At 39.3% G+C, this 24,787-nt stretch overlaps 1 protein-coding gene across 2 annotated transcripts in view; it reads left to right on the forward strand.

Annotated features, from left to right (window-relative positions):
• The window catches only part of LOC136862917 (uncharacterized), a 355,991-nt gene that overhangs the window by 270,244 nt on the left and 60,960 nt on the right, over positions 1 to 24,787 (forward strand). The window contains exon 4 of one of the 2 annotated variants that reach the window (XM_067139196.2): positions 21,747 to 21,894. In XM_067139196.2, coding sequence (XP_066995297.2) covers positions 21,747 to 21,894 — 148 coding nt within the window. The remainder of the gene's footprint in view (positions 1 to 21,746; positions 21,895 to 24,787) is intronic. The other variant, XM_068225811.1, reaches the window with a different exon arrangement.

The following is a 24,787-nucleotide window of genomic DNA, read 5'->3' on the forward strand; positions in this document are numbered from 1 at the left end:
GGGACTGTATCGTAATTAAGGCCACGGCCACTTCCTTCCCACTTCTAGTCCTTTCCTATTCCATCGTCGCCATAAGACCTATCTGTGTCTGTGCGACGTAAAACACCTTGTAAAAAGAAGAAGACAACTTTGATCGACATATTCCTGTTAGCCAGTTGTGTAATTGATAGTGTGGAAACACTTAGACATTTTATCAATTAAGGGAGAGCAGTGTTAGTAACCTGTGGACTTGTGACGGGAACTATTGAGTTGCTTATCATCTCGAAAGTGAATTGTTAAAATAGCGGTGGCTTTAGGGCAGGAGAATTTGTGGCGATATTAATGGCCCGTGATATCCTGAACGTCACCATAGTGTTGTGTTTTGTTAGTGTGCGGATTGCGAAATAGTAATCGCGAACGTTAATCTAACGTGTGATTATTACATGTTTATAGTTCACACACCAGCTGGAGAAGAGTCAAGACAATGCATCGGACTGTAGAGAAGACAGCAATCCAGGAGAGCGCCCGATGAGCGCTGTTTGGTCGGGGCTGCGGGCCTGTTCTAAGTCCTAAACTGTAGTTCCGGAATCTCCCGAGACATTTCCAAGCTTGGCCAAATTGTACAAACGTTGCAATCAATTATAACAAACAGGGAATAGGCTGTTAGTTCGTTAGGCGCCCACCTTGTACGCGTAAAGTTGCAGAATCACATTCCAGTTCAAAGTCAGTAGATTCACTGGCTCGTTAAAGAGCCTATTTTCAGGACAAAATTCCAGCACACCAACAATTATCGGAACCTATTGCCGTTCAAGGGACTTTAAATACACAGCAATAACATTTAACAAGAGTTTAATTGAACAGGGTGTGCAACCCTTGCCATTTCGAGGTCGGGTAAGTACAATGTCGTTGATAACATTAAGAGCACGACACATCTAGTTCACATATACACTATCAACTGCCAATGGAAAACAGGAGAACGATGAAAATTTTATCTTTGGGTGGTGCAGAAAGCATCATTCTCAGAATAGGAATACGAGCAATAGGGGAGAGGGATTTGATTATTCTCACAAAGTCGTCAGACAAAATGATCAAAGTGGACTTTTAACTTTTACCATGAGAAGGGAATGAAGTACGGGTCATTGCACTGATCACAAAACTTCTCTCCCCAAATCAAAAGCAAACTACTTCGGTGTGGTGAACCATTCAGGGCGACCATTTTTTATTGCGTGGTGATTCAATATGCACAATTCCGTCCGAGCACTGGTTGAACGTGGTTGTTTCAATACAGGTCGCTCCTCTATACAACGTACACTGACTGACAGAGCAAATGCAACACCAAGAAGGAGTGGTCAGAACTTTATGCCAATTGCAGGGTAGACTGACGTCACTGAGGTATGCTCATGATGTGAAATGCGCCGCTGTGCTGCGCACGTAGCGAACGATAAATGGGACACGGCGTTGGCGAATGGCCCACTTCGTACCGTGATTTCTCAGCCGACAGTCATTGTAGAACGTATTGTCGTGTGCCACAGGACACGTGTATAGCTAAGAATGCCAGGCCGCCGTCAACGGAGGTATTTCCAGCAGACAGACGACTTTACGACGGGTATGGTGATCGGGCTGAGAAGGGCAGGTTGGTCGCTTCGTCAAATCGCAGCCGATACTCATAGGGATGTGTCCACGGTGCAGCGCCTGTGGCGAAGATGGTTGGCGCAGGGACATGTGGCACGTGCGAGGGGTCCAGGCGCAGCCCGAGTGACGTCAGCACGCGAGGATCGGCGCATCCGCCGCCAAGCGGTGGCAGCCCCGCACGCCACGTCAACCGCCATTCTTCAGCATGTGCAAGACACCCTGGCTGTTCCAATATCGACCAGAACATTTTCCCGTCGATTGGTTGAAGGAGGCCTGCACTCCCGGCGTCCGCTCAGAAGACTACCATTGACTCCACAGCATAGACGTGCACGCCTGGCATGGTGCCGGGCTAGAGCGACTTGGATGAGGGAATGGCGGAACGTCGTGTTCTCCGATGAGTCACGCTTCTGTTCTGTCAGTGATAGTCACCGCAGACGAGTGTGGCGTCGGCGTGGAGAAGGGTCAAATCCGGCAGTAACTGTGGAGCGCCCTACCGCTAGACAACGCGGCATCATGGTTTGGGGCGCTATTGCGTATGATTTCACGTCACCTCTAGTGCGTATTCAAGGCACGTTAAATGCCCACCGCTACGTGCAGCATGTGCTGCGGCCGGTGGCACTCCCGTACCTTCAGGGGCTGCCCAATGCTCTGTTTCAGCAGGATAATGCCCGCCCACACACTGCTCGCATCTCCCAACAGGCTCTACGAGGTGTACAGATGCTTCCGTGGCCAGCGTACTCTCCGGATCTCTCACCAATCGAACACGTGTGGGATCTCATTGGACGCCGTTTGCAAACTCTGCCCCAGCCTCGTACGGACGACCAACTGTGGCAAATGGTTGACAGAGAATGGAGAACCATCCCTCAGGACACCATCCGCACTCTTATTGACTCTGTACCTCGACGTGTTTCTGCGTGCATCGCCGCTCGCGGTGGTCCTACATCCTACTGAGTCGATGCCGTGCGCATTGTGTAACCTGCATATCGGTTTGAAATAAACATCAATTATTCGTCCGTGCCGTCTCTGTTTTTTCCCCAACTTTCATCCCTTTCGACCACTCCTCCTTGGTGTTGCATTGTCACTGTCAGTCAGTGTATTTAGCGGAGTAAAGCGAACGGTACAGGGAAGTTAAAGGCGCTGCTCACTTTTTTTTTTTTTTTTTTTTTTTGCTGTTTGCTTTACGTCGCACCGACATAGATATGTCTTACAGCGACGATGGGATAGGAAAGGCCTAGGAATTGGAAGGAAGCGGCCGTGGCCTTAATTAAGGTACAGCCTGGTGTGAAAATCGGAAACCATTGAAAACCATCTTCACGGCTGCCGACAGTGGGGCTCGAACCCACTATCTCCCGAGTACTGGACACTGGCCGCACTTAAGCGACTGCAGCTATCGAGCTCGGTCTGTTAATTTTTGGAGTGCTGTCTTAATGGTTCATTAATAAGGAAAATATAAGAAAGAAACATACAATCTATCAGGAAAAACACTTTGAAGTGCTCCTTCCAGCGAAATACAACTCTACCTTCATCCTTTTACATCAAAAGAAAGGCCTCCGTCCGTCTCAGGATTACTAGAACAATATCATTTATTTCATTAAGTCCTTTATTTGCGGAAAATAGGCATTTATTCGAATAATGCGATGCTTAGGGCGTTGCAGTTAACTGTATTCACCGGTAGATGACTCTATGAAAGTAGTCCATTCTTACTACGTCGTAATTTTCAAGAAAAGTCCCTCTGGTTGCTTTTCGTTTATCCATCTCTGCAGATGTGAAAACCCTTATCAGAAAGAACAGCAATCAGGTCGTGTCTTACAGTGCTTTTGCTGGATTACCGGGTGGTCTTCTGCTTTGTTCCATATTGAAAGAGCTGCAGAATACTGTATATAAATTATGTGGCCATTTATTAATTCAATTAATTCAATTTTGATTCATCTACCTAGTATAAGGGTGCAATTTATTCCCTCAGGGTGGTAGAATTGTAAGCGAGATTGAATGAAGTTGCAGCAAAGACAATGGAGTGAGCTCGCAGTTGCGATCAACAGTATTCTGTAAGAAAGAAATCAGCTCCCGGACGAAATTATATTTTCACCGGTCTGTTTTCAGACGAACGTTGCTTTACGGAAGTGAAAGCTAGGTGGACTCAGGATATCTTATTCTTAAGTTAGAAGTAACAGACATTGAAGACATGAAACTATCGAGAATGATTGCTGGTTGTTTTATCTGTTTTATCTGTCTCTGCAGATGTGACAACCCTTATCAGAAAGAACAGCAATCAGATCGTGTCTTAGAGTGCCTTTGCTGGATTACCGGGTGGTCTTCTGCTTTGTTCCACGTTGAAAGAGCTGCAGAATTCTGTATATAAATTATGAGGCAGAACGGGAAGAACGGCAGGAGAGTACTCGGAATGAGGAAATCAAGGCTAAGGTAGGAATGAACTCGATTGATGAAGGTGTACGCACCAACCGGCTCCGATAGTGGGGTAATGTGAAGCGAATAGAAATAGGATAGGTTACCTAGAAGAATAATGGACTCAGCCATGGATGGCAAAGGAAATAGAAGAAGGCCAAGACGACGATTTTTAGAGTTTTAGAGCTAATTACAATAATAGAGGATAGAGCGGCTTTCAGTAAATTCACAGAGGCTTGCAGACTGAACGTTGAAAGGCATAACAGTCTATAATGTATTGTTGTTGCTGTTGCTGTAGAGTTTACAAACTGGAAATATTTTGTTTTTGTCTTCTCTTCTGATAGCCACCCAAACCAGATTGCACCATTGGCCATGTGTCAACTTATAGCGAATACCGGAACATACTCGTGCAAACAATACATCTTTATCTGTAACAGAAGGGGCGTGATAATCGACTGATTTTCTCACTGGCTCTTCATCCAGGCGGCTGGGACTTCGATGCAAGTGTGATTTTTAAAATTAAATTTCACACACTGTGTTTCGGATCCCACGTAAAATTGCACGTCCCGTGGCTATCATCACGACATCAACCATCACGTAAAACTACAAGCTTGTTTGTTATCTGCAATAGTTTTCACTCTCCACTCTCTCGTTGTGTCACTCTCTAACATCCCGTTCACATGTCCGACTCGTTGGCTGAACGGTCAGCGTACTGGCCTTCGGCTCAGAGGGTCCCGGGTTCGATTCCCGGCCGGGTCGGGGATTTTAACCTTAATTGGTTAATTTCAATGGCACGGGGGCTGGGTGTATGTGTTGTCTTCATCATCATTTCATCCTCATCACGACGCGCAGGTCACCTACGGGTGTCAAATAGAAAGACCTGCACCTGGCGAGCCGAACCCTTCCTGGGATATCCCGGCACTAAAAGCCATACGACATTTCATTTCATCCCGTTCACATTCTGTTATGTCATGTTCAATTTAACAGTACATTTAAAGAATATTCAAAGCCAAACCACAATGTATGTTTTCGTTAAATCGACTTCTGTCGCATATCCTCCTGCGAAAGAGGGAAGAATGTTACAAAGAGAAACCTTCGTCTAAAATTCTGTTAACAAACATGGCACATTGATAGATTTGTTGTTGACTCAGTAAAGAGCACGATGTAAGATAGTCTGGTGAGGAAGCAAGCCGCCTCTTTCGCCGAACAAGTGGGTCTTCCGATAATGCATCTAGTTTCGCATAAATCCGCTAGATGTAAGTTAAAATTGCGGGCCGCTCGTAGCCAGCGGATGTGTGTTGACGTGATGTGTGATTGTTTGGTTCACCCGTCCTGCTATACAGCCCTCTTTTTGTAAGTACTTTGAGATAATTTATTTTATTAGTATTTCTAATAGAACTTAAATGGCAGTCATCATCAATATAGCACGTAACTTTCTTTTCAGGATAATGGCGAGAAAACGTTTTGTGCCAAATTGTAAAACAGGATATAAATCACAAGAAGGGGAGGGGAAAACTTCATTGTTTAAAATCTCTTCAGACATATAATTGTTACTCAAGTGGCAAAAATCCACTCCCAGTAGGGACAGAGCTCTCTCCGATAAAGACCATGTTTGCTAATTACATTTCCCCGCGGCTTTGGTATAAAAAGCGTGGACATAAAATCCGAAAGTGCCAGAATTATGCGAATTCAAACACGTGCCACAGGTCATTATTGCCTTATACAAATAAATTCAAATCATGTAAATTTGGTCATATGAAGCAACTGCTAAAATCGCCATCTACTTCTCTGAAGGACGTATTTTTTTTCTCCCGAAATATCATTGTGTTCAAAAAGCTGCAATTACAGGTAAAATAAAACAAAATTTAGTAAATGTGTGACTCTCTGAATGGGATTTACCCGAGAAAGACAAGTTATCGGTTCTAAGGAGTTAATTCTGTTCGATGATGAAATAATTAAAGTCTTTTATACAACAATGTGGACATCATTCAATATAAGATTGAACTGCAATATTCTTAAGATCTTCAAGATCTTATCAACGATTTGGCTAGAAAAATCTTTGCACCAGTGAGTCACCCGAAAAATCATTTTCGTAATATAAAACTGGAATGAGGTAAAATAGATTTTCTCGGAGTCTGAAGGCATAACAAATGCGAATTACTGCCTCAAGGTGGCATATGTTCTAAATATACGAGTATGGAGAATACGAATTCACAAAATGACAAGCAAAGAAAACAGAAGGGTTTAAACGTCTTTGTCTTCCTGCCACTTCTGAAGGTGGCCATTAAAAACCAAAGACGAACTCTGAAAACAGAAATTATATCATAAATAAATAAAAATAAGAACTGAAGTAAGTAAAGGCATAATTTATCAAAATAAATAGAAAAAATAGTGAGTATTTTGAAAATTCAAATGTGCCTCTTCCTGCCCAGCTAATGGTTCAGGTATATTTTCAAGCCGATAGAAGATCGCCCAAACGCAAGTCGCCGCTATACGGAGACTGGGTACTCTTGTGTTTGCTGCTGCACATCAGAAGTCCCAACGGATATAACTTCTTGAGTGATAATGATATTCTTCCATTGCCATCTACGAAAACGATGCGAAAATATATGTCAATTGTTGCCACAGGATGGGGCTTCGATCTAAAAGAATTTAAAGCTCTTAAACTTAACACTGAAAAGATAAAAGGGCATGAGAATTATGATATTATTTTATCAGAAGAAATGTAAGTTCGTAAAAGTATTTCTATGAATTCACGAACAATTCCAAATAGTGGCCTTCTCGATAATGCAGAAAAGCTATAGAGAACAATGAAATGACAGATTATGTACTAGCTTTTATGTTTTAAGCTTTTACTGACCCCCGCACACAGCCTGTTGCTACTTTTGGTTCCTGAGGTCCTACTCGAGCAATAGTACTTTCGCATCTTTTACTGCAGGCCATTTCACGTGTGGAAAACGCAGGAGCTTTCGACGATGGAATTCTTGCCAAAAAAACTACAACCAATCGCGGCGTACTGTATGTCTTGGGAAAATAAATGCCGAAGTAATTTTTTCCAAAATCCATAACACGATAGCAGAAAGGTCTACGTTTTTCTTGCCGCATCTATTCAAATGCGTAGGAAATTGGCTGCTACATAAAATAATTGTCCTCAATGGAATGTATGTAAAATGGACAGGTGATAATCTGTTTGCGGCCGATACACAACATCCTCTTCATCTCCGGGTTTGTCCCAGACTAACTTCTTCGCTTATTTATCCTCATTCACATGGAGAGATAATGAGAATAAACGACACGTCTAGACCATTTAGTAACGCAACTGCTAGCGGACTTAGATATTATTCCAGAGGAAATATTAAGGAGTTGGCAGTAACTGAAGGAATGATTGAATTTACTTTAATGATGAACAGTAACTGTGATGCATTAAATAAAACATTTCCAGCAGAAGGGATAAGCATAAACAGCTCAGATTTTGGTACTTTAGAGAAAAGATTAGCCTGGCTTAATTCTTGGAAAGATGAACGCTTTACGGGAAGAATATGTGAAGATAATATTTTGACACGAAGCATTACACACTAAAGTCAACAATCATTCCGGCAGAATATTCAATCAATCAATCAATCAATGGTCAATGATCTGCATTTAGGGCGGTTATCCAGGTGGCAGATTCCCTATCAAAAGTTTACGTCATATTTACATTTATTTATAGGCTACTTGTATACCCAGGTTTTGCTAAATATTTTCAACAAACTTGGAAATGTATCGAATATTTCCCATGGTAATTTATTCCAGTCCCCTACTCTTCGTTCTATAAATGAATAATTGCCCCAGTTTGTCCTCTTGAATTCCAACTTTCTCTTCATATTATGACCTTTCCTACTTTTAAAAGCTCTACTCAACCTTATTCTTCTACTCATGTCATTCCACGCCAGCTCACCACTGACAGCTCGAAACATACCATATAGTCGAGCATCTCTTCTCCTTACTACCAAGTCTTCCCAGACCAAAGTTTGCAACATTTTAGCAGTACTACTCCTTTGTCGGAAATCACCCAAAACAAATCGTGCTGCTTTCCTTTGATTTTCTTCCAGTTCTCGTACCATGTAGTCCTGGTGACGGTCCCATATACACTGGAGCCATATTCTACCTGCGGTCTTACCACGCCCTCTCCTTTACATCCTTACTACAACCCCTAAATACTCTGGTTACCATGTGAAGAGATCTGTAAACTTTCTTAACTACCTCGTTAATACGATTATCCCAATGAAGATCATTCCTTATAAATTTATAATACATAGTACTTACATTGTTCCCCCATGAGGTACTATCAACCCATCAACACAATTTTTAAAACTGATAGGACTTTTCCCCTTGGTGAAACTTACAACTTGACTTTTCATCCCATTTACATTCATACCATCGTCTGCTGTCCATCTCACAACATTGTTTAAGTCCCCCTGTAGTCGCTCACAATCCTGCAACTCATTTACTACTCTGTACAGTGTAACATCGTCTACAAATATCCTTATCGGTGATTCCAGGTCTTTACTCATATCATCTATATATATATAAATAACCTGGACTGACTGACTGACTGACTGACTGACTGACTGACTGACTGACTCATCATCACCGAGCCAAAACTACCGGACATAAATAAATGAAATGTTGAGGATACTTTTATCCTACATTGTAGGTGCTCACTAAGGGAGGACGTTTGGATATTCCGTCACTAAAGGGGTGAAAAGGGGGTGGATTTTTAAAATAAGTGTATCTATTGTACCCTTCTAGAGCTGCTTCGGTGTTGACTTGAAGTCCACTATTGCCACGGCTGCCCCTGAAAAGAATATACTTACCGAAGCTGTGAGATCCATCTCAGTCGCGATCAGTTCCTGTCGTCGATTTAGGGATGCATAAGGTATACCTCATTAAGGATAGATATCCAACTAAATAAAATCATGACACAGACTGATTTTGAAAATTGTTTATAAAATTTATCGACCATAATTAAAGAAAAATTAAGAAATATAATTAATCCATAATTAATGAATGTGATGTAAATTCAGCCTTAAATCTTTAATGTTACGTTGTCACAATATCCAAGAGTATTGTTTACAAAATAAAATATGTTATCACATCACTGATTACCTCTTATGGTAAATAATTTGTTAATTAAATTGTAAAATTTTTATGATTAATTACCAAATCGGTTATTTAAATTCATTAAATACTTGTGTAAATGTACACACTTGCACGGTAAAATTGTAATAGTAACCATGTATAAATATAATAATAATAATAATAATAATAATAATAATAATAATAATAATAATAATAATAATAATAATAATAATAATAATAACTGGACAGTAATAATAATAATAATAATAATAATAATCATAATCATAATAATAATTTTATCGAAATGACTTTCCAGTGGCTAACCAAAGTCAAGCATCAGAAGTGCTAATAATAATCCACCAAACTCAATTAAAAACGATAGTAAAATTTCTCAGAAGTTACCTAAAAATAACTAAATATGTTAATATTCTAATTAATTAAAATTATAATTAATTCCAATAATGCATAATTAACCGCTTCAAAAGATTGATAACATGCCTCCATCATTATATTAGGCCTTCCAAAATACTAGGTAAATCATAGTGATAACATACTGAAAATAATAATAATAATAATAATAATAATAATAATAATAATAATAATAATAATAATAATAATAATAATAATAATAATAATAATTAACCACTGGTGTCCACTATAATTCATTACCACTGTGTATATGAAATTTATGATTCAGAACATTCACATTCTAATAGATCACACCACTGGTGATTATAATTTACTCTCATTTACATACTTTTATTAAACACTTGTTTTTAATGACAGCTGCCATGACATGCTTCTATTCAAAAGAAAGAGACTGCTCACTGTGTAAAATAAGGAAAAGTCACCTGCCTACGGAATATTTTTTCCAAATTAATAATAATAATTTCTTTGTCAAATAGTTACTGAACCGTCCAACTATAATTCACGCTCCATTAACATACAATTTTAAAATACATAAATGTTAGTTCAGACCATCCAGTTCAGTAACACATCAGATTCACGGGGTTTGTTGTTGTTGCATTAGAATCGAAAACATTTCCTTATATTGTACGTGAGTCCTACCCTAAATTAATATAACTTAAATCAAAGAGAAATAACTCTCCCACTTAAGAAAAAAGAATAAACCCTAAAAGTATTGTATTATTTGCAACAAGAGACAGCCAAATGAAATAGCCTAACACGTTAACAAAAAAAAAAATTGGAACAACTATCACTGACTATTTACAAATATACACTAAAAGTCGTATCTACAACTTTTCTCAAAGAAAATCATCATATCAGGTTATCGCATTTAGTTCAACTAATTATTGGTTAATGTCGGTGTCCAGGTAATAGTAACTCACTGAAACAACCATTCACCACGACCATAAACCAATTACTTTCGTGGTTTATTCAACCTGATACACAGTGAAAATCATTATATAAGCTCATAAAGTGAGGTTCATACCAACACTAATGACTGTAGCACAAAAAATGCCAAAAAATTAAATAATAATAATAATAATAATAATAATAATAATAATAATAATAATATGTAGTGTCACGCAAAAAGTAGTTCCTGAAGGTAAGCAATAACCTAACAATCTTAATAAATCAATTGGGTGTTCCACGTATTAACACGATATTTCAGTGGCAATCTAAATATTCACTAAAGTTTTACCTATCAATAATTGATGTTGCGTTACAAGTAGCCTTCAAAAGCGTCATTAGGTCCTTTCAACTGCTTAATATTTTCAACTGGTTTATTAGCATATCTGCCTTTCAATACTATGTTACTTCGGCTTCATAATGCCGGCATTCAACTCACATCAGCTACATCGCTGATTTCTCTACATTTTCCAGTCAACAGCTAATGCATAATCTCTCAATTTTCCTTTGAGAATGACATCACATATCACACTATTCTGTTAAATATGGACCTCAACAAATCTCTGATCGCTATCGTCACTCAACATCGCATTTCATTTCAATGACAAATAGTTCTTACTCGAGGCTATAAATTTTATAGTGATAATAATCATCCAATTATTTACTGAGATTCCACTACAAAAAAAGTAACGATTACTATCATCTTTACTGAGATTGATTGTTGTTGTTTTAAGGGGCCTAACATCGAAGGTCATCGGCCCTTTACTGAGATTATGATAGTAACTCAAATAACTCCTGGTCAATATTGAATTAAGTTACCATAATCCTAACTCGATATGCTGGATCACACAAATAAAATGACACTATTAATTAATTAATAATTAATTAATTAGTTAATAAAAATATTATTTTCCAACGACGGTCCTATAAATATCTCAAAATAGATATGTTTACGGCACCACATTAAACTGGAACTGTGCTTCACACGAACATAAAAATCATTGCAAATAACCTGAAGTAGCCCCATATTTATATTAATAATAATAATAATAATAATAATAATAATAATAATAATAATATCTAAGCACATTTACACGATATAAAAATCCTAAATAATTTGACTGTGCCCTCGTGTCTAAATCTACGACTCGCGTACCTACATCTAAATCACAATAAATATATGTTTCAGATTCTGCATAATAATATGAGAATAATACCCACATATAGCAACTACTCCACCCGTCAGAGAATCCCACCATAAGAAGTTAGTTTGCCAAGATACTTCCGTTATTATTATTATTCATTTCTCTTGATGTATCCATATTGCTTAATCACTACTTATTATTTAACACAAAAATATTATATTTGATGATTTACACTTTCACACGATATTTTCACAGTACTTCTTGTATAAGATATCACAACACTAATCATTTAATATGTATAGATCCTATCTCGTGCTCAACCGCGAAAGACTGTTAATAACATTGTTCGTCTTAGACCTCTTTTCGTTTCATACACATGCCGTCAAATACCTGGTGTTGTCGACCTTCTCTGCGGTCTTCACAAAAGAAAAGTTTAATATGCGAGGGTGGCGTTTAGCCTTGAGAGAACCCGCTGGTGAAAGTGCAGATTACCCCAAAGAGCTGTTTGCCAGCTGACTACTACAGCAGAAAAAGGAAAGTGTTCTCGAGGCAGCAGTGATCTCCTTGCATGTTAGAATGTCAAAATTCCGTCACTAGTGAGCATAACAAACTCGTATTACCATTGTGTAGGAATTAATACGCAACTCAAAATCTCGTGTCTGCAATATGTAAATTGACTCATAAAATATGTTTTTCCATCATTTTCGCTCCCTGATATTCTGAAAAACACTGTTATTGGCACTCGGTATTTCTATAACTTAACTTTGTATGTATACATAGACAGATACACCTTGTTCACTGTAAATAATTACGAATACGGAGCGATGCTCAACACGCGTCTTATCATCATGACCCCTTCTGAAGAACTGACTGTTGCGAATTGAGGGCTCTGCTGCGGTGGAATTACTTCTCGGCGGAAGGATACATACTTTTGTCACACAAAAATCCCCGTTGGAGTGCGTCTCCTAATAAAATGTTCAAGAGATGAAATGCATTACTCAATTAATTATATAAAATGCGTACCAATATACTGGTATAGCGTGATCCAAAAATTATTCGTAATATTTTTTATAATCTTGATAGCGTTAGTCGGATTAATTCTCCCCCCGCGCTGTCGAACCAACTCCCTAGTATCGGGAACGGCACATTTCTGTTACTAACTGAGAATGCAGTGCGCAATTGATATTTTCCATTTCCATTAATGCATTTACTTGGTCCTAAAATTACTTGATCAATCCCAATATCCTGCTGTTATAAAGTCCATCTTAATTATTTGCTTTGATTGCCGGTAAATTAAATATTCCGTCCCGCTAATTTTGAAATTATTTGAATCGTGAAACCTGATTGGACCAAATATATTCGCCAGTCACTTGTATGGACGAGTCCATTTCAGATAAAGGGATTTCAGGTGGTAATATTCGTTATCTTCTGTCTCACTCATCCAGTGGAATTTTCCGCTGCTACTGCGCAATTTCTATTCTGATGCAACAGACCGAATGTTGACTGTTTATCTTACAGAGATAGCATTTTCTTCCAGAAAAGAAAGGAAGCTTGGGCTTCTTCTAATTCTTTGTTCAAATACGGTGGCCTCCTGAGTGTCCCATAATTTTATAATTTTGATGATATATATGAACATCTCCCATCCAATATCAAATATAATTAATTGAATTTCCCAACCAGGCTCAAATGATGGGTACACTATATCTCAAAAGCTTAACAGTTTAAAGACGCAAAAATTGGTATTTAGAATCTTCTTTTACAGGAAACACGAATTTCTTTGTTTTCGGAAAATCCTCTTAAGGGGTGTGAAAAGTAGGTGAAAAAGGGGTTGAGTACCTTTTATGTGGATACTTATATCACAAAAACTGAACTTGTTACAGTCTTGAAAATGGGTAGTTGAAATCTTTAAAATTAAAGAAACACGTATTTTTTTGTTTTAGGAAAATCTTTTTAAGAGGAGGTAAACGGGAGTCACCAAGGCGGTGAATTTTTAAAACGAGTATATCTACGAATCACCTCAAAAATGCAACATGCTACAGACATGAAAACTGGTATTTGGAATCTCCTGTAAAAGTAAAGGAACAACGTAATTTGTTTTCTGAAAATCCACTTGAGGGGAAGTTTTGAAGGGGGTGAATGTTTAAAATGAGCAATCTATAGTATATATCAAAGACTTAACATATTACAGCCGTGAAAATTAGTATTTTTAATATTTTATAAATAAATTAACACTTAGGGGGGGAGTAAAATGACTCCAAAACTCAAGATATTACAGATGTGAAAATTGGTATTTGGAATCTCCTTTAAAAATAAGAAAACACGTATTTTTGTTTTTGGAAAATTCACTTAAGGGGGTTGTAAAAAGGACTGAAAAGTGAGTTGATCTCTTTTTATGAAGATACTTATGTCTCAAAAACTAAAGATGTTAAGACATGAAAATTTGTATTTTTAATCTTCTTTAAAAGTAAAGAAACGCGTATTCTTTTGTTTTCGGAAAATCCACTTACGGGAGTAGGGTGGGTGAAGAGAACTGAAGAATGTGTTGAATTATTTTTATGACGATACTTATATATCAAACGTTTAATATGTTACAGATGGAAAATTGGTATTTGTATCTCCTGTAAAAGTAAAGGAATACGCATAATTCTTTTTTTGAATCCATTTAAGGGGAAGTGTTGAAGAGGGTGAATTTTTAAAATGAGCATATCTACAGTTTATCAAAAGAACTTACCACATATTACGGACATGAAAATTGGTATGTTTTATCTCTTTTAAAATAAAGTAACACGCATTTTTTGTTTCGGAAAAACACTAAAGGAATGGGGTTGGAAAAAGGGCTGTAAAGGGGGACGAATTATTTTATGAGGATACTTACGGTATATCTCAAAAACTTAAGATGACACAGACATGAAATTTTGTATTTGAAATTTCCTTTAAAAAAGAAACACGTATCCTTTTGTTTTCGGAAAATCCAATTAAGGGAGGGGGGAGATAAATGAATTGAAAAATTAGTTGAATTCTTTGTTTGAGGATACATATCTCGAAGGATGTTACGGACGAGACAATTGGTATTTAAAATCTCCTTTAAACACAAAGACACACGCATTTTATGGCGGGGAGGGGGTGGAATCTACTTAAGGGAGTGAAAAAAGAGTTGAATTATTTTATGAGGATGTAAATAACAAGTGAACTTAGAACAACACAGCGCTAAGGGGGTTTTGACTGGGGGTGAGGAATGGTGACAAAAATATTAAATTATATGAAACCGTCTGAATTATAAAGTTAAAATTGTATATGATATCCTAGGTGTTAAATAACAGAAGGTTTGAAACCAATTTAACCGATCAGAGAGTTAAATGGGGTTAAAATCCGAAAACAAATATATTCATTCCTTCCTCCGAAACGGTTTAACGAACGAAGACAAAATTCCAATTCCAAATCCTAGGTGTGAAATAAGAATTACTTTTTTAACGTTCCAACCAAAAAGTGTTAAATGAGGTTAGCTCGATAAACAAAATTATATATCCCACCAAAACTGTTTGACGTACAAAGTTGTAATTTTACGAGAAGGGTGTTCTTTTATGACCTAGGTGTAAAAAATCGGATACTTAAAAATGTTTCTCCCCAAAGGGGGTTAGATGGTTGTCGACCCTCAAAAACACAATACTCATTCTTCCGAAACCATTTCAGGCACAAAGTTTTTTATGAAGGTTCGTATTCTATACCCTAGATGTTAATACATATTTAAAAACATTCACCCCTTAAAAAGTATTCAATCCTCCATTACTGTTCGACGTACAAAATCAACATTTCACAGGTTGGTCGCTTTTATATCCCAGTTTTTAAACACTATAGGGTTTTAAACATTCAAATTCTTCCTTATGGGGGTCAAATGAGTGTTAGATCAGAAAATAAATAATCATTCCTCCAAAAACGCTTTACAGGCTCAGCTGACGGTGGACTCTCCAAAATGTAAAATCTTGAATAATAAGTTTCTATTCTTAGTTTAAAGCCGTAGCGAAGCACGGATATCTTGCTAGTTTATATATATATATATAAGAAAACATAAAGGCGGGACCCCCTCCCGCTTAATAATTACAGGATCAGATAACACTTCACCTACTCTAATTCTCTGAGGTCTGTTTTCTAGAAATGTAGCCACCCATTCAGCCACTCTTTTGTCTAGTCCAACTGCCCTCATTTTCGTCAGTAATATCTCATGATCTACCCTATGAAAAGCCTTGGATAAATCAATAGCGATACAGTCCATTTGACCTCCTGAATCTAAAATATCTACTACACCGCTCTGGAATCCTACAAGTTGAGCTTTAGTGGAAAAACCTTTCCTAAACCCCAACTTCTTTCTATCAAACCAGTCAGTAATTTCGCAAACGTGTCTGATATAATCATAAAGAATGCTTTCCCAGAGCTTACAATCTACACATGTAAAACTACTGGCCTGTAATTTTTCGTTTTATGTTTGTCACACTTTCTCCTGTGCAATGGGGTTCCTATTGCAACTCTCCGTTCATTTGGTATAGCTCCTCATGCGAACAGTAATCAAATAAGTGTTTAATATATCCCCAGAAATCTTATCAAACTCAGCTGCTTTTCTAGCTTTCAACTTTTGTATCTTTTTATAAATGTCTTTCTTTTTCAAATGTAAATTTCAGTACTTCGCCATTATTAGTCGCCTTCTCCATCAAGACATTATCTTTATATCCAACTAGATTTACATGTTGCTGACTGAATACTTCTGCCTTCTGTAAGCCCTTGTATTATACGCTAGCCTTGTCCATTAATGATCCCAGAAGTACTTCCTGAAATTATCTGTAAACATGGGCGTCCGCAGGATCTTTTCCAGGGGGGGGGGGCACATTAACAATTTTCTTGAATATGAAAACCAATATAACGTCAGCAACATTAAGTTGTTTACAGAAATTTCTGCTTTTAACAGTTCCTAGATGACTGTCAGTAAGTTCAGTTTATGAAATAATCTGGTATGATATTAAACAATTGAACATCAACCATTTTAGAATTCCAGGGGGGGGCAAGCGCCCCCCCTTGCCCCCCCTTGCGGGCGCCCATGTCTGTAAAGTATCTATACATGTTCTTCCATTGCTCCCTAAAAATCATGTAGCTCCCAATTATGTTTGCCATCATGTTAGCCTTAGCTGATTTTTTCGCTGAATTCAATTTCCTAGTGAGCTCCTTCAGTCTCTCCTAACCAGGCGAGTTGGCCGTGCTGTTAGGAGCGCGCAGCTGTGAGCTTGCATCCTGGAGATAATGGGTTCAAATGCCAGTAGCGTAGCCAGGATCGGCCAATGGGGGGGGGGGGGTTACAGTTACAGTTACATAATGAAAGTGCTTGTGCTTGTGCGTGTCTGGTACGCGCATGCATGACTGTCATAAGGATACTGATACAAGAGTGAATTACTGTATGTGATATTCAGATTGCAATACACTACAAAATTCTTACTTTAAAATACAGAACAAGAACAATATGATCGAGGTCAGCAGTTTTATCTCAAACGGTATGTTCAGTTTACAATCTAAAATCTAATTTTTGAGGCTTCCTAGAAAATAAATTTAACACATCTGTTGGTTTTACAACTATGTCTCTGTGAATGTTCAAGGGAGCCAACCCGTTGAGTCGACTTTCACTTGTGGTATTTCTGAGGTAGGTTTTAAGGCGTCTTAATGTTGAAAATGATCTCTCACTGGCTGCAGTGGTGACAGGTAGGGTGGCAAACACTCTCAACAAGCAGTAGATTGCAGGGAGTTTATCTTGATCACATAAAAGAAGTTTATTGTTTACTGTCAGTTTCTATTTATTTTCTTTTTGTGAAAGTTCAATGGGGGGGGGTTCTAACCCCCAGTAACCCCCCCCTGGCTACGCCCTGTTCAAATCCCACTGTCGGCAGCCCTGAAAATGGTTTTCCGTGGTTTCCTATTTTCACACCAGTCCATGGCCGCTTCCTTCTCACTCCTAGCCTTTTCCTATCCCATCGTCGCCATAAGATCTATCTGTGTTGGTGCGACGTAAAACATTTTGTAAAAATATCAATCTCTCCTTACTCCCGCAACCATTCCTAACTCTATTTCTTTCTAATTTTCCTTTCCTTCTTAATCTCTTTAAGTCCCTGTTATAATATAATGGGTCCTTGCTATTCCTTGCCACTTTTAAACGTACATATCTGTTCTTACACTCCTCAACAATTGCTTTAAACCCATTCCATATGCTGTTTACATGTTTATTTACCATTTTTCCTTGATCATAATTGCTTCCTTTAAATTTTCCCATTCCCCACTTATCAGCCATATGGTATTTCCTAACAGTCCTACTTTTACAACATTCCTTTCTAGCACATTTATTTTAACTCTAACAAAGACAGCTTAATGACCACTTACACAATCTATCACTTCAGTATCCCTGTAGAGCTCATCTGGTTTTATCAGCACCACGTCTAGAATATTTTTCCCTCTAGTCGGTTCCATCACTTTCTGATTCAGCTGTCCTTCCCATAATAACATATTCACCATTTTTTCCCCATCCTCTCTGTCATTGGCACTCCCTTCTCAGTTAACGTTTGGCATGTTCAGATCACCCACTGCAATAACTTTCCTCTCTGTATCGTTCACCACATAGCTCATTATCTCATCAAATAATTCTGCATTAGCGTCAGTGACAGCCTTGCCAGGCCTGTACACCCCAAAAATATCAAGTTGACTATTGTCTTTAGAGGTGAGTCTTACACCTAGAATTTCGTGTTCCTCATCCTTAACTTTTTCGTAGCTTACAAATTCTTCTTTCACGAGTATAAATACTGCCCCTCCTATCGTTCCTAATCTGTCTCTACGATAAACACTCCAGTTCCGTGAGAAAATTTCCGCATCCACAATATCACTTCTCAGCCATGATTCAATTCCTATTACAATATCTGGTAAATATATATCTAACAAGTTACTTAATTCTGTTCTTTTTCTTTGCAATACTTCTACGATTTAACACTAACAATTTTTTGTCATCCTTACTTGACTTCATGTCCCCTATACTGTCATCACCACTCCCTGATCCCCCCCGTTTCCCTGAATGTGCCAAGGCCATATGAACGTAGATCCCTACCTCCTACCCATCCATTAGAATCTACAAATCTCACTCCCAATTTCCCACATACCCATTTCATAGTCTCATTTATATCCCCAATCAACCTCCATTCAGTATCCCTCCTTAACAGTATCACACTGATAACAGTCACTGCTTTCTTAAACGTCTTCTGTGCTGCCGTAACCAGATCCCAAACATCCCGAAATGTGTTATTACCAATTGCTGCGTCCGGCTCCATGGCTAAATGGTTAGCGTGCTGGCCTTTGGTCACAGGGGTCCCGGGTTCGATTCCCAGCAGGGTCGGGAATTTTAACCGTAATTGGTTAATTTCTCTGACAGGGGGGCTGGGTGTATGTACTGTCTTCATCAACATTTCATCCTCATCACGACGTGCAGATCGCCTACGGGGGTCAAATCGAAAGACCTGCACCTGACAAGCCGAACATGTCTTCGGACACTCCCGGCACTAAAAGCCATACGCAATTTCATTTACCAATTGCTGCTTGCCTTACGTTGTTGGTACCAACATGGAAAATTACCACCTTCTCTTTACCCTCCTCCCTTCCTTCTATCTTTTTCAACATCTGTCTTCCCTAATTCCTGGATAACTCTCTACCCTGGTTCTCTTTCCTCCACATATTTTCCCCACAAGCGTGACAGTTCAGTCACCCATGACGCTAGCCTCAATCCACCTCATTAGATACCCCCCACTCCTGCTCTCCCTTAATTTCCTTGATACCGGGCGAGTTGGCCGTGCGCGTAGAGGCGCGCGGCTGTGAGCTTGCATCCGGGAGATAGTAGGTTCGAATCCCACTATCGGCAGCCCTGAAGATGGTTTTCCGTGTTTTCCCATTTTCACACCAGGCAAATGCTGGGGCTGTAACTTAATTAAGGCCACGGCCGCTTCCTTCCAACTCCTAGGCCTTTCCTATCCCATCGTCGCCATAAGACCTATCTGTGTCGGTGCGACGTAAAGCCCCTAGCAAAAAAAAAGAATTCCTTGATATTTGAAGAACTCACTTCCTCCTCTCTTTTCTTCCTCTCACTACCCTATTCCACCTTTCTCTTCTTATCCTCCGCTCTACGTTTCCCTTTCCCATTTTTCCCTTTCCCCTTGCCCCTCCCCACGTTTGTAACATTTTCCTGATCACCATCTTCCATCTGCAGATCTACCTACAGTGGCTCATACCGATTCCTCACAGATACCTCTTCTGGGCCTATTTCCTGAGAAAAACCCATTATCTTTGTTGACCTTAACCTTAAGGCATTAGCCCAACTGTTTTCAACAACATCTCCCCTTCCATCCTTTCCCTCTCCCCTACCTACCCTATTCTGTGCATTGATTGAGAGAGACCTATCTTAATATTTGTTTCTCTCCTGTGATATATTTAACCAAGATTAATTAGAGAAGATTTTTGGAATTACTAGAGCTGTCGGTAGACAAAATGATCGTCCCACAATGCCGACATTTTTGCAATTATATACAAAATGTTTCTGTGTACAGTCTATTAAAACCACCTCTAATTTGGAAACTGTGAAGCACGAGCTTCTGAAGGAAAACCATATATACATCGGAACATTTTAGAAACACTTCCATTTACAAAGGCGATTACGTTGTTGCTGATCTTATGAAGAAACTCGACAGTTTATTAAATGGAGGATCATGGGAATGCAACGACGTGATTGAAAATGATAATGCCATGGCTGCATAATGCATTATGTCTCAGAATTTGTAGCGAGGCACTTTTCAAAATTCTTAACATGCCTAGTATATTAAGGTGCCTTAATGACTTTAGAAATAAACTATCTTTCTAATTTTCCTGTAGCAGATCTGGTAAATTGTAAAACGAGAGGAAAATGAGTACATCCAAATATTCATTTATACAAACGTAACATTTGTACATAACTTCCCCATCTGTTTTTGAAGACACCTTGTTTGATCTTTTTGAAAATCATCACTTCTCTTGCGCTGAGCACAAATAATATATGGCTGCAAAAAAGGTGCATTATTATATTATTTTGCGGATGTGGCAATACTGCTAGTAGAATTATTCTACAGTGGGAATTAACACGAAAGATAAGAGAAAGCAATCAAAGCTGTACGTGTATTAATTCGGAAGAGGTATGTTAGCTTAATCCCAGAGGAGTGCGACAGAGTTCAGCAGGCGGCACATTTCCTATCCTCGCCGCTAGATGGGGGCTTAATTCATTCCATTCCTGACCCGGTCAGATAACTAGAAACAGGCTGTGGATTTTCATTTTCATGTTAGCTTAATCGCCTAATTTATAGTTCACCGGGCGAGTTGCCCGTCCGGTCAGGAGCGCGCAGCTGTGACCTCGCATCCGGGAGATAGTGGGTTCGAACCCCAACGTCGGCGGCCCTGAAGATGGCTTTCCGTGGTTTCCCATTTTCACACCAGGCCTTTCCTGTCCCACCATCGCCATAAGACCTATCTGTGTCGATGCGACGTAAAGCAAGCAAAAAAAAAATTATAGTGCATATATCTTAATGTTCTAGTATCGTAGGTATGATTTGTTAGTGTGATGTTAAAAATTATTGTTGAGAATGTATCCTTCCTGAATCAAATATTGCAATACGCATTTTACTGTTTTTAAAGGCAATGTAGTTCTATGCTTCTCCTGGTGGCCTGTTCTCTGGGCCCGCAGTTTGCACCGCGCGTAGCGGTGAACTGTTGAACTAAGGTACATTATGGTGACACAAATATAAAACCTGCTGCACCCCCCCCCCCTTCCCCCCGCCCAGTCTATCCTACACCATGGTACAAAGACACTCACTGCTGTGTTACGTTCAATAGTACAGTTATCTCTTGTTCTCGTTGCAGGAAAGAGTGACGAATAGTGTCTTTGGGTGCGACCGAAATAACTTCCCATTTAGAAACTACTGTGGCTTGGCATGATGCATCTTAGGCAATAATTCTTAACTTACCTTACTTTCTACATTTAGCTAATTTTTACATTTACAGAATTCCTACGCCACGCGCCCTGTATAAGAGGGATGAAGAGTCACTACGAATACTGCGCGAAGGCGTACCAGAGAAAGATGCAAGAAATGAGCTCTAACGACACCCTGCCTCAACCTGACGAGAGTGTCCAGGTCAGGACCGTCTGCTGGTAGGTTCCTTCCATTTTTAAGTGTACATGCACGATTTCTTCGAAAGTCTACTTTCGTAATCTCTCTCTTGGTTTTTTGAATTATTTTCTTACACTAAGTATCGTACACAGCCAACAAATTCAAATTAAAGGAATATACATAGGAACTAATGTAGGAACATTAACCAGTTACAGCACTGCTAGCAAAGTCAGCGTAGTTACCAACAGCGAGCCATACTTAAACGCTCACTGCATTCACTACTGACCATATTCATTTCAATATTGAGAGATTTATTTAATGCAGGAGAAAGGAGTTATTATTCAGGAATTCCTTCTATATGACCGGTTTTCAAATATGAAACATTTACTGAGTAAAGAGGAGGGTATTGAAAGAATTCATTGAAGTATTGTCTAAAGAGAAGTGGGTGAATTATTTCAGTCCAACTAAAATGCCTCTTTGTTCTGAATTTCAGAAAATATGTGAGCTTTCAAATGTATAGTTTAATGAAAGCACGGTGGACACTGTAGACTGGTAGTAGATTCAGCGAAACAGTTACTGTTGATTTAGTTGAATTTCAAATTCTTAAAATTGTTTTTACGAACACTGTTTGAGTGACAGTGAGCTACTTCATAACACGCATACAGGGTGTATCATAAATATACCGACAAAAATATCAGGATGCTCTTTGTGTTATGTTAAGAATGATGGTGCAATCGGATTGGCGGAGAAATGAGGTTATTTTGTTACTTCTGGGCGCGCGATTCAAACTGACGTACTTGCCGTATTTGATGTGCGTCAGAGGAGGGGAGGGAAGGGAGGGGAAGTGGGAAGTGGGAGACAGAAGTAATGCGCGACATACCACACATCCTGAAGAAAGCCCAAAGCGTACTACTACAGCGTTGTGCACTAGGCATCGAAGTAGGAGTAGGCATATTGAACATTACTGTAATCAAACCATTGGGCGTATTGTTTCCTTCGTTTAGTATTTTAATGGTGTGAGTGAAGGAATACACAATCTTCGAGCATGTTAAATTATAAAGAACGTTGCTGTGACTAACACAGGAGAGGAGAAACAAGAGTTTTACGGCTGCTTAATAAACGAACTGTGGACATTACCTGTAAGAGACAAAGACAAGGTCATGTGCTAGTCGAAGGAGGAAACTTGTGGATTCGCGCGGAGCCCCACTTCTCCTCCCTCCCCTTCTCTTCCCTGACGCACGGGAGCGACTTGTGCTCTGGCATAGCGAATACCGCGAGTTCGTCAATTTGAATCATGCGCCGGGAAGGTACGAAGTAATCCAGTAGCGAAGCGTGCTATGAGACATTGATGCAGTGTCTACCCTAGAAAGCGGGGGAATAACATATTTTGAAATTTTAAAATTCCACTTAAGAATATTTCCATAACACCTAGTATTATTTTGCATATATTTCTACATCTCTTCGGTGTATTGAAGCAGCATTCAACGCTTTGAAACCACTGACCTGGGGCCAATGACCTATATGTTAGGCCCCTTAAAAAAAAGAAACCACTGACCGTTGCTACAGTGCCTCTAGACGGCCGTCGCACTGGGCTGGGCGGTTTTGGTGAGACGTTTTCCGAAACGACTCAGCCAAAGGATAGCAGCACACAGTAAGTTAGTAGGAGGGCATGCACAACAGCAGAAGCAATTCGAGGAAAGTACCAGTACACGAGACGTTCTCTTCAACGTCTCTCGCTGCTCAGTCTTACCTCCAGCTAGTTCGTTCTCTGCAGCATCTCGCTCTCTGTTAATTTCTATGGCACGCGATGCTGTGTTTCGTTTCCTAGTATTACATGTAATGTGTTGTGATACGACATTTTAGGTTTTATTCCAGGAGCAGAAATCAGACTTCGAAAAAATGTGCAATTTAAACACACTTCACCTATTACCATTTTGTTAATTCAAGAGTTTCCCAAATTAACATATGAAGAAAAATGCGAACTGAAGAATAAGAAACCTACTGCTAATCTAATTTTAAGTCAGCAAGATGTAAAATAGTCTGAAATGTCAAATCTTAATGTTGTTCGAAATACAACAACTGGTTGACGGAGAGCACCAAAAGACACAAAGTTTGGCTTTTTCTTCATGGCGAAGCTGCACGGAGCAAAGAGGATAGTGAGACTGCAAAAATATTTGAAAGGAAACCATGGAACATCAGGCATCACAAAATCATCTAAGGAACAGGAAAAGTTTTCACGTACTAGGCCGAGGTTGAATAGACCATGTACATTCTGAAAACTCGCTGTTCATTATGAAAAAGTGACTGTAAACAGAAAGATTCCGGGTAGTCATGGCCAGGTTATCACTTTCCATGGTAAGCAGGAACTACCTGGCTGGAACTAATGGATTTACTCCCACAATAGAAACATAGATACACCACTTCTCCTCCAGGCAAATGCCGGGATGGTACCTAACTTAAGGCCACGGCCGCTTCCTTCCCTCTTCCTTACCTGTCCCGTCCAATCTTCCCATCCCCCCACCAGGCCCCTGTTCAGCATAGCAGGTGAGGCCGTCTGGGCGAGGTACTGGTCATCCTCTCCAGTTGTATCCCCGACCCAGAGTCTGAAGCTCCAGGACACTGCCATTGAGGCGGTGGAGGTGAGATCCCTCGCTGAGTCCGAGGGACAAACCTACCCTGGAGGGTAAACAGATAAAGAAGAAAAAGAAGAAGTATTTTCAACAAAGTGTTCCGGTTCGAAGATAATATGTTCAAAATGATTTAAGTCAAATGGTCATCTGACCATAAACTGTGTAATAACGAAAGCAGCATTGTTGCATGTTGTACGGAAGCCCATCAGATAAATGTCAACAAAACGTATGTTGAATAAAGTACTCGAAACTTATGTTATTTCTCAGACAAAATATTACATTAATTTATAGCGCTTACTGACTT

Source organism: Anabrus simplex, chromosome 2, assembly GCF_040414725.1.
Source record: "Anabrus simplex isolate iqAnaSimp1 chromosome 2, ASM4041472v1, whole genome shotgun sequence".
In the NCBI taxonomy this organism is placed as follows: domain Eukaryota; kingdom Metazoa; phylum Arthropoda; class Insecta; order Orthoptera; family Tettigoniidae; genus Anabrus; species Anabrus simplex.